Source organism: Elephas maximus, chromosome 12 (genome assembly GCF_024166365.1).
Source record: "Elephas maximus indicus isolate mEleMax1 chromosome 12, mEleMax1 primary haplotype, whole genome shotgun sequence".
Lineage (NCBI taxonomy): Eukaryota > Metazoa > Chordata > Mammalia > Proboscidea > Elephantidae > Elephas > Elephas maximus.
The window spans coordinates 12137131-12154818 of record NC_064830.1 but is presented as its reverse complement, the minus strand read 5'-3'; the positions used below and the strand labels follow the sequence as shown (position 1 = coordinate 12154818).

At 40.9% G+C, this 17688-nt stretch overlaps 1 protein-coding gene across 4 annotated transcripts in view; it reads right to left on the bottom strand.

Annotated features, from left to right (window-relative positions):
* Positions 1-17688, bottom strand: part of TRAPPC12 (trafficking protein particle complex subunit 12) — a 114233-nt gene that overhangs the window by 81740 nt on the left and 14805 nt on the right. For all 4 annotated transcript variants that reach the window (XM_049902974.1, XM_049902977.1, XM_049902975.1 and 1 more), the window contains exon 3: positions 10473-10589. In XM_049902974.1, coding sequence (XP_049758931.1) covers positions 10473-10589 — 117 coding nt within the window. The remainder of the gene's footprint in view (positions 1-10472; positions 10590-17688) is intronic.

The window sequence follows — 17688 nt, the reverse complement described above, 5'->3', positions numbered from 1 at the left end:
CACTATGTATAGATATTTACCACTAATAAAACATTTAAATGTGCAATAAAATTATTTGTGAACACTTTGCAAATATGAAGTACTCCATAAATGATTAAAATAGTAGAATATATCACAGTCTTCAGCTGTTGCTATAATTGCATATACCAAGATGTGTTTTCTATATCTCATGCTATATCACTACTATTAAAAATGAAGCAAAAACTTACCATCTTAATTACTCATGTTTTTGGTAAATCTTAAAAAAGGTAGCTAATTTTTCCTAATTGAAAATAGAAAAGAGAAAATATTTTTTCTACTACAGTTTCTCACAACATAATTTCCCCCAGATGACTGAATTTAAAATATTAACTTGGATAAATGCCACTATTGACTAAGTGTGCCATGACTAGGCTAAGCACTTTTCTGATTAATACTGAGTAGGCTCTAAATGAAAGGAGCCTCAGTGGTGTAACAGTTAAGCGCTTGTCTACTAACCTAAAGGTTGGTGGTTCACACCCACCCAGCAGCTCTGCAGGCAAAAGACCTGGCAATCTGCTTCCAGAAAGATTACAGCCAAGAAAACCTTATGGGGCAGTTCTACTCTGTCACATGGGGCCGCTATGTGTCGAAATGGACTTGATGGGACTCAATGACAACATAAATGTAATGTGGTATTGATGTTAGTTGCCACTGAATCAATTTTGACTCAGGGCGACTCCATGTGTGTGGAGTAGAACTGCTCCATAGGGTTTTCAAGGCTGTGGCCTTTCAGATGCAGATCACCAGGCTGTCTTCCCAGGTGCCTTTGGATGGGTTTGAACTGCCAACCTTCTGGCTAGTAGTCAAGCGCTTAACGGTTTGTACCACTCAGGGGTATACTGAAAAGTAGTCACGTCTAAGTGAACGGACACTGACCTAATGACCAATTTTCTTGGAGTCAGAACTACCTAATTACTCGAGTGTCTGCCAGGGAGTGTAGCAAACTTCCATTCCACCTTCGTCTTACAGAGGAAGTAACGCGGGGTCTGTGCAGTTTGCTGAACTGCCTGAGGACACTGAGTCCTAGTAAAGGGGCCAGGACTAGAACTCAGATCGGGACTCCTTCTGCTGTACCAAGGCGCAGGGAGGCGTGCCTGCTGCAATTCAGAACCAGAGGTGACTAAGCCCAGCTCCTCTAATCTCTACTTTAGATATGAATTGTCTTCTGGTTTGAGAAGAAGACAGACAAGTAGAGGAAATGGATATAAGACCGGTTTTCCCTATATCATAATTTAAAAAGAAAAAAAATTAAAAAAGGGAAGAACACACACATACACAAATTGTTAGAAAAGCTTTCCATTTACAATTCATACATGCCCAAACAAGTTTTTTTTTTTTTTTTCCTAATGAGAGGATATAACATAGTTATTTGGCTGCAGTTCAAGTTTACACTCTATTTCAAAAACATTCCTATCATGGACTGACTTGTGTCCCCTAAAAATACGTGTATCAATTTGGCTGGGTTGTGATTCCCAGTGTTGTGTGATTGTCCACCATTTTGTCATCTGATGTGATTTCCCCATGTGTTGTAAATCCTATCTCTACGATGTTAATGAGGCGGATTAGTGGCAATTTTGTTAACGAGGCAGGATTCAATACACTAGATTTTGTCTTATGCCAATCTCTGCTGAGGTATAAAAGAGGGAAGCGAGCAAAAAGACATAGGGACCCCATACCATCAAGAAGGAAGAGCCAGGAGAATAGCGTGTCCTTTGGACATGGGGTCCCTGCGCTGAGAAGCTCCCAGACTAGGGGAAGATTGATGATAAGGACCCTTCTCCAGAGCTGAAATAGACAGAAAGCCTTCCCCTAGAGCGGACACCCTGAATTTGGACTTCAGGCCAATTTGGACTTCTAGACTCTGAGAGAATAAACTTCTCTTCGTTAAAGCCATTCACTTGTGGTATTTCTGTTATAGCAGCACTAGATGACTAAGGCAATTTCCATGTCTAGGAACATTTTTGTTCACACAAAATGGATCAGTAAGGACTGTAAGTGTTTCTCCTCAATGGAGGTCAAGTTTTGTCATTATCTCCATCAGGGTCTTAGCAGGAAACAGGGATTACTGAATTTTAGTTACCAAATGAGTTTGGTCAGGTCAGGTTTTGCTGCCAAGTATAATTTTAGGTCTTTAGGGCTTTCCTGCATTTCGAAACTGAGGCTAAGAGAGTACAGACCTGTTTCCAAAAAATAATAAAAACTAGCCATTGTTGGTAGCCTTCTGCAACTTGCTTGGTCAACACTGCTTTTGAAATTTATTCTAATGTATTTAATTGGTTATCTGTAACAGAATTTCTCCTGTTTCTTGCTGAAATTCAAGTTGTAAATCAAATTTCTGGCTAATACAAATTATACTGCAGCAAACACTCCTGAACACGTCTTTTTACGTAGAAGAGTTTTTCTGAAGTATATGATTAGAAGTACAATTGCTGGATCAAAGGTTACACGTACCTTTTCTTTTATCAGCTACTGTTCTGCAAAGCAGTTACATTAACTCACGTTCCACCCACAACGTATGGTGCCCTGTCCTCTCGCCAACAGCTGGTGTTGTTAATTTGACGGTGTTAAAATGGTGTGACACTCTTGTCTTATCTATATTTTCTGATTCCTAGTGAGGTTGAGCATCTTTTCGATGGTTTGCTAGTTATTTGGTGTCTGTAATCTGCCTCTCCTTGTCCTCTGCCCTGTTTTTCTTTTGAGCTCTTTCCTTTTCTTATTGAGGACATTCTTGATAAAATCTAGATAGAAGGCTTCTGTCAGTTACCTGCATTTCAAAAATCTTCTCCCAGTCTGTGGCTCATTTTTTAACGTTGTTTATGGAGTTTTGGTTGCACAGAAGTCTTAAATTTCAAAGTAGTCAAATTGATCAATCTTTTTCTTAGTGGTTTAGGCTTTTTGTATCTTGATTAAGAAATGTTTATCTACCCTGAATCATTAAGATTCCCCTCCATTTTCTGAAATTAAAAATTTTTGCTTTATTTCATTTTCGTGTGTGCTGTGAGGTGGAGATTTAATTTAATTTTTCCCATTTGGATATCCATTTGATTCAATACCATTTATTAAGCAGTTCATTCTTTCCCTAGTACAGGTGATCCCTGTTATGGGCAGATTCTGTGTTTGCGAATTCATCTACTGGCTAAGATTTATTTGTATTTCCCAAATCAACACGCACGGTCACTCCTGTAGTCATTCATGGACATCTGCAGAGTGGCAAAAAATCTGAGTTGCCTGATGCACGTGTTCCCAGCTGAGGTCAAACAAAGTGGCGCTCTGCCTTCTAGTTTTAACTTTTATACTGTAAGTAAGCATCCTTTTTGCGGTCTACTTAGTGTCACGTTTATCATATTTCTGTGGGTTTGGTTGGTGATTTCACTGTTTAACACGGTCCCCAAGCATAATATTGAAGTGCTGTCTGTTGTTTCTAACCGCAAGAAGGCTATGATGTGCCTTATGGAAAAAATGTGTCTTAGATAAGTTTTGTTGAAGTATGAGTTATAGTGTCATTGGCCTTGAGTTCAATATTAAAAAACCAGCAAATTAAACAACCAGTTAACCAACCAGTTACCACTGAGTCAATAGTGAACTCATGGTGAACCCACGTGTGTCAGAGTAGAACTGTGCTCTATACAGTTTTCAACGGATAATTTTTCAGAAGTAGATTACCAGGCCTTTCTTCCAAGGCACCTCTGGGTAGACTTGAACCTCCAACCTTTTTGTTGTTTGGCAGCCAAGTGTGTTAAACATTTGTACCACCTAGGGACTCCATTATTAAATAGATACAGACAGACAGATGCTATCAAGTCACATCTGACTATGGCAACCTCATGTACAATAGAACAAAATGTTGCCTGGTCCTGTGTCATCCTCGCAATCGCCTGTTCGAGTTCACTGTTGAGGCTATTGTGCTAATACATATAACCGAGGCTCTCCCTTACCCTTTCTGGCCCTCCAATTCACCAAACTCAATGTCCTCCTCCAGCAAGTGAGTCCTCCTGATGATGTGTCCAAAGCAAGTGAGTTGGATAATGTTCTATTGTGATCCATAAGGTTTTCATTGGCTAATTTTCACAAAGAGATCACCAGGTTTTTCTTCCTACTCTATCTTAGTCTGGAAGTTCTGCTGAAACCTGTCCATCATGGGTGATCCTGCGGCTAGTTGAAATACCAGTGGTATAGCTTTCAGTATCACAGCAATCAAAAGCCACCATATATGATAAACTGACAGATGGGTGGTGGCCATTACTAAATAAGGTGTCTTTGAGCAGACACACATGTAAAATACGGTTATGTAGTGATTGGTTAATGAAGATGTTGTGGCCAGCAGCTCGCAGGAACCTAACCCTGTATTTCTCCCAGGAGCAGCGGTTCAGTACTCGCTAATTCAGTGTTTGCGGCAACTATGTAGTACATAACTACAGCGAATAATGAGAATTTACTGCAATTTGTAATGCGTCTACTGATTCCACATAGGTTTGCATTTTTGGGCTTGCTATACTGTTCCAACGCTGCACTGCTCCTATTCTTTTTCTGATCCAGTTACTCTGTGCAGGGACTGAGAAGACCAAACGCACTCGTGGCCCCCACACTGCTGCTATAGCATGTAAGCAGTCACTGTTTCAATTTTACTCTTCCCCAGCTTTTCTCCTTGCATGAGCTTCTAAATCATAGAGGCATGGTGGACATTTCCTTGGCCATCTACATGTGAAATATGCATGCATGTGTGTGTGTGTGTTTATGTCACTAGCCTTTGAAGATCACACCCTTCAATCTTTTGACAGACAGTCTTTTCTGCTCTTCAGACTTGCCTGAGAGATGCCTGGAAACTAGCAGGGCCCCAGTCTCTCTATTAATGGAAAAATGTAGGTAAGGAGAACAGGGCTGGCCTGTACCCACCTTCTTCTTCCAATTTACCTCCACGGATTTAGGGAGCCTTACTTGATAAATTAAGTAGGACATCTGAGGGAGCGGATGAAGGGAACCAGAGATGAGGCCAGAATGAATCACCACAATGCAGTGTTCTAATACCTGGCAGACTCTCATTTCTGGAAGAGTGGTATGTAACTTCAGGAACCTGTGAGAGCCAGTCCTTAGGAGTACGTGCTTCCTATTATCTGAAATTTTAGTTATCTTCTTAGTATTATTATTATTTTTTGCTATTTTTATCTCATTGTTGTCCACCTTCTTATTGTCCTCCCTGCCAGTTTTTCTTCATTTTCAATATTAGATGCCAGTGATATTCAGGGAAGAAATAATTTTTAAAATGAAAGTTTACAGTATAGCATGTAAGAATTTAAGTTCTGTGGAAGAAATCTTATGGAAACCTAATAATTACTATATAAAATACTTAGAGCTCCAATAATGAAGTTAGTTTGAATGAGAAAAAGATCTAAATTTAAAGAAAAATCAATTAAAAAAAAAAAAACAGGATATAAGATATAGACTGTATTTGAGAAACTGAACATAGGCATTCTACAACCTCCAAAAGATGAGAAAAAGAGTCCAATAAAAATCACTTGAGTAACTAATAGTAGGTACATAACTTTTCCTCGTTTAAGACTCAAAGGGAATCATTAACTCAACATATGATACCATTAAAGTGATTAAGACGTCCTTTACCAAACGCTATGACATTCATTTCCCTGTAAATTACAGTCTTAGAACACTCTGACATTACTTAGGAAAATACATTTTGTAACTCTTCCTCAGTCTTAAAGATGATAGAAATTATTTCAGGACATAATTAAAATATCAGGGCAAGGTAATGATCTTTTAACAAATAAATTTCCCACCTTAAATAGGTTCCCTTGTTAGGACTGTTAATAAAGTCTCTAACGGCCTCAAGTAATTTTAATGCATTAAAAAAAAAAAATCAATCAAACCATTGTATATATTTATTAATACTAAAAATAATCAAAGACAGTAAAAAGTTAACCTGTAAAACAAATTAATTATAATGATTGGATATGGATTTGTGTGGAATTTTAAAACTCATCATTATGAAATAAAGTCATACTTTAAATACCAAAAAAACCCAAACGAAACCCACTGCCATCGAGTCTAATCGACTCATAGTGACCCTACAAGACAGAGTAGAACTGCCCTCACAGGGTTTCCAAGGCCATAATCTTTACGGAAGCAGACGGCCTCATTTTCTCTCGTAGAGCCCGTGGGTGGACTTGAACCGCCAGCCTTTTGGATACCAGCCGAGTGCTTAACCACAGCACCACAAGTGTCATGGATTGAATTGTGTCCACCAAAAATATGTGTCAACTTGGTTAGGCCATGTGTGGTTGTCTTCCATTTTGTGATTTTCCTATGTGTTATAAATCATAACCTCTGCCTGTGGTTAAAGAGGATTGGGGTGGGATGTAACACCCTTGTTCAGGCCACATTCCTGATGCAACGTAAAAGGGTTTTCCCTCGGGTGTGGCCTGCACCATCTTTTATCTCTCAGGAGATAAAAGGAAAGGGAAGCAAGCAGAGAGTTGGGGACCTCATACCACCAAGAAAGCAGCACCGGGAGCAGAGCGTGTCCTTTGGACCCGGGGTCCCTGTGCCTGAGAAGCTCCTAGACCAGGGGAAGGTGAGAACAAGGACCGTCCTCCAAAGCCAACAGAGAGAGAAAACTTCCCCTGGAAGCTGATGCTCTGAATTTGGACTTGTAACCTACTAGACTGTGAGAGAATAAATTTCCCTTTGTTAAAGCCATCCACTTGTGGTATTTCTTATGGCAGCACTAGGTGACTAAGACAACTAGGACTCCTGTACTTTAAATACAGCTTATTAGTTGTTGTTTTTGTTAGGTATCGTCCCGTGGTTTCTGACCCATAGCGACCCCAGATACAACAGAACAAAACGCTGCCTGCGTTAACCTCACAATCATTGCGTCACAGCCACTGTGTCAATCCATCTGATCGAGGGTCTTCCTCTTTTTTTACTGACCCTCTACCTTACTAAGCATCATGTCCTTCTCCAGGGATTAGTCTCTCCTGATAACATGTCCAAAACAAGTGAGATGAAGTCTCGTCATCCTCACTTCCAAGAAGCACCATAGCTGTACTTCTTCCAAGGCAGATTTGTTCATTCTTCTGGCAGTCTGTGGTATATTCGATATTCTTCGCCAACAGTGACATCAATTCTTCTTCTTATTCATTGTCCAGCTTTCGCATGAATATGAGGCGATTTAAAATATCCTGGCTCAGGTCTGGCAAACCTTAGTCCTCAAGGTGAAATCTTTGCTTTTCAACACTTTTAAGAGGTCTTTTGCAGCAGATTTGCCCAAATGCAATATATCATTTGATTTCTTGACTGCTGCTTCCACAGGCATTGCTTATAGATCCAAGTAAGCCCTGGTGGCACAGTGGTTAAGTGCTACGGTCGCTAACCAAAAGGTTTGCAGTGAGAATCCACCAGGCGCTCCTTGGAAACTTTATGGGGAGTTCTACTGTGTCCCATAGGGTCACTATGAGTCAAATCGACTCAACGGCAACGGGTTTTTTAATGGGCCTTCACTACTATCAGTTTACCCATTTCTTGTTAATGATCACATTTTGCAGAGGCTATGCCAACCTTTTTTGACCTCTGTCTAATGCCTAAGCTCACCTCTGTTCTTTCAGCAGATACCTTGGATACTTTACTCTTGGTAGAGCATACAAATACCGCTAAGGCAGGATCTTTTAGTTTTCCTCTTTGTGATCTCAGATGCCTTTCAATTTCTTTCTAATGCTTTCCATTTCTTTCAGGGCAGAGGAAGAAATGTTCCTTGTCTCTCTCCAAACTGAACTCCTATTTTTGTTTTCATTTCTTCTCAACTTCTTTGAGGACTGCTCCATTAATTATTGCCACTTTTGCTTATACAGTTCACCTATCCCTTTTTATAAGATCCTTCCTCATCATAAATATATAAAAACCTGTTGTTGTTGAGCTGATTCTGACTCATAGCAACCCTATAAGACAGAGCAGAACTGCCCCACAGGACTTCCAAGGAGTGGTTAATGGATTCTAACTGCCAACATTTTGGTTAGCAGCCAAGCTCTTAATCAGTGTGCCACCATGGCTTCATAAATATATAAAAGTGTCCCCAATTCTTCAAACCAACACTCTGACTCTACTTCTTTCTCAAAAGAGAAGCTTTCTGCCTTGGCTTCCTCATATCTACTCATTCATACATTCTTTTATTTACTTATTCAAAAATTTTTGAGTACCTACTACATGCTGGACATTGTTCGAGGCCCTAGGGCTTCAATGGTGAACAACATAGATATAATCCCTGTTCTCGTGATATTTACTACAGATCTTTAGTTTTTTAAATCTGGCTTCTGCCTTCACCCCAATTTAAAGCATTTGTTATTGACATTGGTGACATGTTATCTTCTTCCATTTCGTATATATAATGAAGTCAGGATAAAATCCAAGTTACAGGAGTGCTTTGCCAACGTTCAGTGCATTCTCAGAAACAGCCCATAGGTATTGCAAGAGCCAAAAATGTTTTTTTTCAGGCAAGAGATCAGAGATTACAGAAAGATAACAATCAAGATTAAACATAAGGCCATAAGAAACTAAGTTTAGAGTGGAAAGGAGAAGGTTTTCACTTTTTTTTTCTTATTTTTGTTCTTGTAGGAGGCAAGAGCTCTACTGACAACAGACCATTAGAAAATGAAAACTGAAGTAGAAAATCAAAAGGAGAGGGCCTTAAGAAATTCAGTAACCTAGGGAGGGATATCCTTGTGTGAAAATCAAAGTGGAACACTGCCCCTGCTTATACTTATTTGAAAGGCCTTTGTATATCAAGACTTTGCATTGTACTTGGTCACTGCTGAGAACTCCATTGCACAGGAGCTCCAAGCAACCCAGTCACTGTAGTCATCGGCCACTGACTGCATCCTGAACCCTTGAAAGCTTCTAAAGTAGTGCTGAAGTCACCGCACTACACAAAATTATAAGGATGTTTGAATTTAAGAGAACTAGTCAATGAAGAAAAAGGATTTTATGATTTTGCTAAACATTACTGTAAAAGATCAAGAAATAACTCCTTTCCTGTGGTTTTCGTCCAGGGCTTTTGTCTTACAAACATCATTAATTTCTGGGCAGAATGAGGACAGGTTATATACTTAACTTTCAAATATTGTTACTGAGTTAAAGGTGAGAATGATGTAATAAAAAAAGACTAGGATTATTTGATTCTGAGTTTTACTATAAAGTCTTTGTGCAGCTAAGTGATTCACCTGTTACTTTTGTAATACAAAAGATGGTTCCCTCTAAGTAGGAGATTGTACCTCATGCTTCCGTGAAATAAACTTAAAAATCTTATTTTCTTTTTTAGTTCTTAATTCACAGGTCAGTCTTCACCTCTCATTTAAATTTCTAAACCCTTCAACTATTATATCTTTGGAACCAAAATATGCTTAAAACGAGGTGAAATCTGAAGCTTAGTACAGAAGAATTCATCGTAATTGAGAAAAACAAGATGGGGAACACAAAAAAAGAAGTGAAGTAAAGTAGGAAATGTCATCCTCTTTTGCAAATGTTGAAAACTTAATATATCTCCTTCGCCTTGTTCACCCACATCAACAGTTAGTGCACTGAGGGATGTGCCACCAAAAAGCAGGCAGGGTAAGGGCTGGGTTTTTACATAGCTGGTGGAACTTCTCATTACCAAAGTCAAGCATTTCATTTTTCTAATCCCTTTAATAAAGCACTCCCTCAGACCATACACAGAAGACACTGGGAGAATGGCTTTGATAAATCTACACTAGGCAACCAGCTGGAGAGCTTGGAGGATCAATTCTAGAATACATGAGTGACTCCAAACTGGGGAAAGGCGGGTATGGTTTGATATGTGGCTATCATTTGAGAGTGTTTACCAGATGGTTATTTTAAGATTCCTGAATTAAACTTGTATGATAGGTTTCCATTGTTTTTTCCTTAATAATGTAAAAAAGCAACCCAATAATGTTAAAGCTCTCAGAGGTTACAAATTCACTAGAAACAAATCAAAATGCATAGCACTGATGATCCAGTATTAATGCATTAAAAAAAAAAAAAAACCTACGGTATTCATGGCAAAGTTTAAATAGCCACCCATTCAATAATAAACCATATATGCCAAATGGAGAAAATAGAATTTTTTTTTTTTTAAAAAAAGAGCATAAAATGATTTATCTCTTTTTACTGTAGCTGAAAAAGCATATGGAATCAGAGTATATGTTACTCCAAGTAATTCGATCCTTTAAAATTATGTTTTTTTAAACTAATTGGACTTATAATGATCAGTATATTAATATGATGACTTTTGCTGCAGAGGATTACCATCCAATCCTACAAAATTCTATTTTTGTGTAAGGACTCTAGATAATATATTCAAAGTAATTAACTTTTAAGGAAAATATTATGAAGGAAAGCAGAATTTACGAAAAAGAACAACACTGAAAATCAAATACACTGTTACTTACAATTAGCTGTTTCAATCCAACAAAAGATTGTTCCACTGAGTTGGCATTTAGTACTTGTCTCTTTGCTGCAGCTTGCTCACCCAGGAAGCGAAGCATTAAGTCTTTAACTGCATCTCCCTTGAAAGAATGCAAGAAAATATGTCAGGACAATAAAATCTCAATTACACTTAGCTAAAAAACAAAAAAAAAATTTTTTTTTTTTTTTAATCAGAACCCATAACGAAGCAAAATTTCCTTTTTCTCCATTGGTTTGTGGAGGAGAAAAAGTGGTTATAGTATAGTAAAACTCCAATTAACCAGAAGCTAAATGGCCACCATTATTAATAAATTGTATATTTTAAGAATTGTTCTTTACTTTGAAGAGAAAATGGACTTCACCATCTACCTTTACCAGGTAAATCTTTACAAGGCTTAGAGTAAGAGGCAAACTTAAAACTAGGCCAGCAGAGTGGCTTCAGGTGACGGGCTTTAGAGAGGACCCCACTGGTTTGAGGTGACACTGCTGGGGATAAGGGGCTTGTGGCGACTGAGGACAGGACAATGTGGGGGCACAGGTTCATGCTGGAGCAGCAGGCCTGAACAGCAGCTCTGCTAAAATCCCACCAATTCGCCACGCTTGCCTGGACATTTATGGAAGCCTTTAGGGCCAAGGGCTAAAGAAATCAAGTTACCACTGGCCTCCGGGGGCCAGCCTTCTTTTCAATGCTGAGTTTACCTGCCAAACCAAAGCAAAATAAAGACTCCCTTTTACCATTATGTACTTTATAACCTTGCTCAGCTAATTCCTCCCTCCGAGGAGATAGGAAGGTACACTTTGGGTTGTACACCAGGGAAGGATCCATATTAGCTTTTCAATAGGGTAATTTTTCTTTTTATTAATGTACTTTAGATGAAGGTTTACAAAACAAACTAGCTTTTCATTAAACAATTAGTACACATATTGTTTTGCGACATTGGTTACCAACCCCAAGACAAGTCAACACTTTCCCTACTTAATCTTGGGTTCCCTATTACCAGCTTTCCTGTCCCCTCGGCCTTGCCCCTGGACTGGTGTGTCTTTTTAGTCTTGTTTTGTTCTGTGGGCCTGTCTAATCTCAGGCTGAAGGGTGAACCTCAGGAGTGACTTCATTACTGAGCTAAAAGGGTGTCCAGGGGCCATCTTCTCGGGACTTCTCCAGTTTCTGTCAGGCCAGTAATTCTGATCTTTTTTTTGTCAGTTAGAATTTTGTTCTACATTTTTCTCCAACTTGTCTGGGACCCTCTATTGTGATCCCTGTCAGAGCAGTCAGTGGTGGTAGCTGGACTCAGTCTGGTGGAGGCTGTGGTAGTTGTGGTCCATTAGTCCATTGGACCAATCTTTCCCTTGTGTCCTTGGTTTTCTTCATTCTCCCTTGTTCCTAAAGTGGTGAGACCAGTGGAGTATCCTAGATGGCCGCTCACAGGCGTTTAAGACCCCAGATGCTACTCAGCAAAGTAGGATATAGACCATTTTCTTTATAAACTATGTTCTGCCAATTGAGCTAGATGTTCCCTGAGACCATGGTCCTCACAGTCCTCAGTCCAGTAATTTAATCTGTCAGGGAGTTTGGATGTGTCTATGGAGCTTCCATGACCTTACCTGGGACAAGCTGTGCTGGCTTTCCCAGTATTGTGTACTGCAAGAGGGTAATTTCTATCTCAAAAATGGGTTCCTCAGATTATACAGATCTATGTTGTTATTGCTATGCAGCATTGAGTCGATTCTGACTTATAGTGACCCTATAGAACAGAGCAGAATGGTCCCACAGGGCTTCCTAGGCTGTAGTCTTTATGGAAGCAGATCACCAGGTCTTTTCTCTCGCGATCTTTTGGTTAGCAGCCGAACACTTAACCATTCCACCACCAGGGCTCCTTAGATTGATCTGTAGTCAGGGCTAACGAGTGTAAAAAGTGCAATTAATGGGTGAGGGGGAAAAGAAGGGGAAAGAAGAGGTGTACCGATGACCTGGAACGTCCAAGGGAAAATCTCTTAAGCTGGTGTGAAATATGGGTATGCTCCAAAGAAAGAAACCAGGGCTATTAGCATTCATAAGCTAATGTAATTCCCCACGGCTAAAGGAGAAAGGTAAAACATGTCAGAGATGGAATTTACCCGTTTTAATGACGTGTGGGAATGAGGGTCCCATCACACTAATGCGCTAAGAAAGCTGTAAAGATCCCAGGCTTAAGTACTATTTTGGTGGCTGCACCACAAGGTTGCGGAAAGCATCTTAGGAATAAGGGAAAAGCTCTGAAGGCTGAGTGCATCTGAGGAGCAGCAGGAAGCACAGTTCACCAAGGCACTGTGCCCACTGCTGAGTGCTGACCTGCCAAGGAGGAGTAGCAATGCATATGCAATGAAGCAGCTCTCTTAAAGGTGTTGATGTACCAAGGGGAATTTGTCAGAGTGGCAAGAGGACAAAGAGCTGTGACATGAAGAGAGCTCTGAAGCATCCATTTCCCTTCTGGAGGTGCCACTGCCCTCGGAAAGGTGCTGGGGCTGGGGAGCAGCTTCTCTGAGGTTACTGAAATGCGCTGCGACAGGGCTCAGAGGCAGGCTGGAGTCAGCCTGACCTTCCGGTGACACGCACTCTCGGCTTCCAGCAGGGCGTGCGGGTGCTGCACCAGGGCATCCTTGAGGCTTGCTGACAGAGAAATTCAAGCACAGGAGCCCCCAGGCCTCCAGAGCTCCCTAGTGGGCCTCAGAGAGAAACAAAAACTAGGACAACCTCAAGAGGGGGTGGAACAAAGCCCGGATCGCTCCCTCCCAGTTAGCAAAAAAGCCTGCCTTTCAACCACCTGAAGGCTAATGTCATTGCTGCAGGTGGACACCAGGAGAGCTGATGGGGACTGAGGAGGAAGAGAAAATCAATTTGGAAATGTCTCCCGCGCAGACTTCACGCCAGTCCCAGTTCCCTTCCTATTGTTTCCCTATTCTTACTGGGGAAATAAAAAGCACTGAAGTGGGTCCAGTCGTAGGAAAGGTTATTTCAATCTTTTCCTGTTTTCCAAAATGGTGACATGGCGGGAGGGGGGAGGCCATATATAGACCGTATTCACAAGAGATGCTGCTGAAATTGCCTGCTTCTCCCCTTTATGCTGACACTCTTCTATTGAGAAAAAGGAACTGACAGCCTGTGGCAGTCGGGATTCTGGTGGCTCTAGGTCACACATCTATTTCTTCTGCTGGGTGCAAAGCCTGGTGTTAAAGAGGCCAAACGGCACATCTTATATTGGGACAAAGATCTAGAAGCAGCAAGTTTATAATTTTTGTTTCCCGGGAGTCAGGTGAAATACTTCAAGTGCCAGAGCCACAAAAACAGCTAACTGATCTAGGAGGGATAATTAAAGGGCAAAATAAAAAGAGCTCAGACATATGGCTCCATAAAGCTTTGCAAGAAAGCAGCTCGTATCAGACAAAGAGTCTTATCTGAGCCAGAGGAGCAACGAAATAGGCAAAGAGCAAAATCAAATCTCAGTGCTGGCGACGGAAGACCAATTTAATTCCTCCATCCTTGCAGCATTCTCAATTAATTAGGCCACACTGCAAAAATCTTTTGCTCTTAAAATTCCCTGTTAGTTAACATTTTAGTTACCAACGAAGTTCCTGAGATATAAGCATATGTACAATGAAGAAACATTCCACTTATGAAAGCCTAACGACGTGGCAAAAAGTTGGAGACAAAGTTAACTCTTGCTGTGTGAGTAAACTGAAGGTGATAAACGGCACTGTGGGACCATGGTACCTTTTATTCCATATCTGCCAATGGTGATTGGAGTGAGGGCATGTGAATCCCTGGCTTGTTTTCATCCAGGAAGTTTTAGATAGCTATGTTGCTGATGGAGCCCTGGTGGTGCAGTGGTTAAGAGCTATGGTGAGCTAACGGCTGCTAACCAAAAGGTTGGCAGTTTGAATCCACCAACCACTCCTTGAAAACCCTATGGGGCAGTTCTACTCTGACCTATAGGGTTGTTATGAGTCGGAATGAACTTGATGGCGACGGGTTTTGGTATGTTGCTGATGGGAGTCCCTGAATGGTGCAGATGGGTAATAGGCTCAGCTGCTAATTGAAAGGTTGGAGGTTTGAGTCCCCGCAAAGGTGTTTCAGAATAAAGGCCTGGCAATTGAAAACCCTATGGAGCACAGTTTTAGTCTGGTACACGTGGGGTCACCACGAGTTGGAATTGACTCAAAGACAACTCATTTATGTTGTTGATGGTTTCCAGGGGGCTGCACTTGGAATTGGAGCCCTGGTGGTACAGTGGTTAAGTGTTTGGCTACTAACCAAAAGGTCTACCTGCCACTCTTGGAAACCCAACGAGGCTATTCTGATCTGTCCCATAGAGTTGCTATGAGTTGGACTGTCTGGAGGCAATGGGTTTTTATAGGCACTTGGAATGGATCCACCCAAAACCTTCAAGTCAGCAAAACATTACCCGAAAGCCTACTTTATCCAGGGCAACGTCAGAGCAATGTGGGGAATGATATCCTGTGAACAAGCCAGGGACTCACTCACAATCTGGCAGTGGAGACTGACGCTCCTTTCCTCTGGTCAGATGCATTTATGGAAACGCGCGTGGTTGATCCACAGCTATCAGACAGTGGTAGGCCTGTTCCCCCTCTGTACGTGGAAGAGTCTTGGTAGCCCCTTCTGGATTTCAATGGCCAAAGACAAAACAGAACCCAAAGCAGCTGATTCAAAGTTTGTGGGTTTTACCGTCTGGGGAACCTAAAGAAACAAGCGGTGGTGGCCCAGGTTCACCGAGAAGACAGCAGTCCTGCAGCAGTCCAAGAATGCACTGAGCCTTCTGCCAAAGTTCTACAGACTGGAGAAGTGCGGCTGTTTACCCTGGGAGCGTACTGCTCACTAGCTACCATGTGCGCTTTCTTCTAGGGGAAGTGAAACAACCTGAACAAATAAAAACAAAACCCCAAACTTGATTGAACACGATGGACATAATTAATGTCACTGAATTACACAAAGATTGTTGAAAAGGCACCTGTTTTTTTTTACCTATATATTTACCACAAAACAAAAATAAACCAAACCCGTTGCCATTGAGTTGATTCCGACTCATAGCGACCATATAGGACAGAGTAGAACTGCCCCATAGTGTTTCCAAGGAGCGGCTGGTGGATTCAAACTGCTGACCTTTTGGTCAGCAGCCAGATGCTTAACCATTGCACCACTCCCATTGCCTTCGAGTCAATTCCAACTCATAGTGCCCCTACAGGACAGAGTAGTACTGCCCGACAGGGTTTCCAAGGAGCACCTCGTGGATTTGAAATGCTGACCTTTTGGTTAGCAGCAGCAGCCCATAACCACTACGCCACCACGGTTTCCAGTTAACCACTACTGGGGCCCCATGTTTATCACACACACACGAGATAAAACAACGACCACCCAAACTTGAGCATGTGTAGACACTGAAACGGTACTACACTGCTGGTGGGCACGTAAAATGGCGTCATTATTTTAGAAAACAGTTTGCCAGTTCCTTAAAATCTTAACACACAGTTATCACATGACCAGCAATTCTACTTCTAGGCATATACACAAGATACATGAAAACACATGCAGAACCTTGTACGTGAGTGTTCATAGCGGCATTATGCGTGATAGCCAAAGAAGTAAAAACAATCCAAAGGTCCATCAACTGATTAGTGGATCAAGGAAATGTGGAATATCCATACAATGGAATGTTATTTAGCAATGAAAATAAGTGACGTATAGATGCATGCTACAATGTGTACAAATCTTGAAAACACTAAGCTAAGTGAAAAAAGTGGGTCACGGAAGTCCACATATTGTGCTTTTTCAAAGGTTTGTCTGTGTGGGATCAAACCGACAACAGCACCTCAAAAGGTTAGACAAGACGCTTAGGAGGCTGGGAGTTTATGTCAAGGGTGGCGGAATCTGAGAAAGGATAGGGAGAACAGTTACACAACTTGAAGGCTGGAAACAATGTCACTGAGCTGTACATGTAAAACTTGTTAGAACGGTGTATCCTTTGCTGTGTGTATTTTCACCAAAAAAAAAAAAAAAAAAGTCCACATATTGTATGATCCTATTTATATGCAATGTCCAGAACTGGCAAGTCTATGAAGACAGAGAGCAGATTAGTAGTTATCTAGGGCTGCGGGGGTTGGGAAGAATGAGGAGTGACTATTAACACACGCTGAGTCTCTTTTGGGGTGATCAAAGTGTTCCAAAATTGACTGTGGTCATGGTCGCACAACTCTGTGAATATGCTAAAAACCATGGCATTGTATACTTCAAACAGGTAACTGTGTGGTATGTGAATTATATCACCACAAAGCCTTAAAAGCAAAAGCAAACTCAAACCCCTTTTCTTACAGAGCCCTAAACAACTCACAATTTAAGAGACTGCTTTAACAGGTAAATCAGCTTTAAGAATGGTACCAAATGTTTCTGGCCTGGCCTCTTCAAATCTTCCCTAGTTCATTCACATTTCAATTTAATTAAGCATTCTTTAGATTAGGAATTTAAGAAAGAGAAAAGAGATCCGTTTGTATGTGTGCTGAACAAAAGACAAAAGTTGTGATTTTTGCTTCTGTCCCTTATATGGAAACTAGGGCTGGACTTATATTCTGATGTAAACAGCTAGAATACTGGGCAAGGTACAGGAAAAAATTGTTTTCAGATGCTGAAAAGGGCTGTGAACCCCTGAGAGAATGGGAAAAATGAATTGAGCCCTTGAGCCTAAAGGCAGCTTTTAGACCACAGTCAAGCCAGAAATCCCCAGCAGAGCATGGCGAACTATGTGAGGTGAGAAGACACAGTTTGGAGTTTGAAGAGGCTGGAACCAATTCAACTAGGCTCTGAGTTCTAGTAAAGACTTTGCCACATACCCATGGGGATTTGCTCTTACCTCTATCAAAAAATATTTTACTATAACTACAGGCATCCATTTATAAGTCTTCTTTTCCTAGATTATGACGTAAATTCTCCAGAGCAAGGACAATACCTTATCCCTTTATATCACTAGGACCGACTGGAACATGGCCGACTCGTTACATGTATGAACCACCTTGGCCTCAGTTTCCTTATCACGGATGAATTGGAATGGATCAGAAATCTTTAACTTTTTTTAAAGGAATAGGTACTTTCCATTTCTTGGAAGCTTTGCGTTCATAGAGGGATTGTAGAAGAAGATACAGTACCTGATGTCTTTG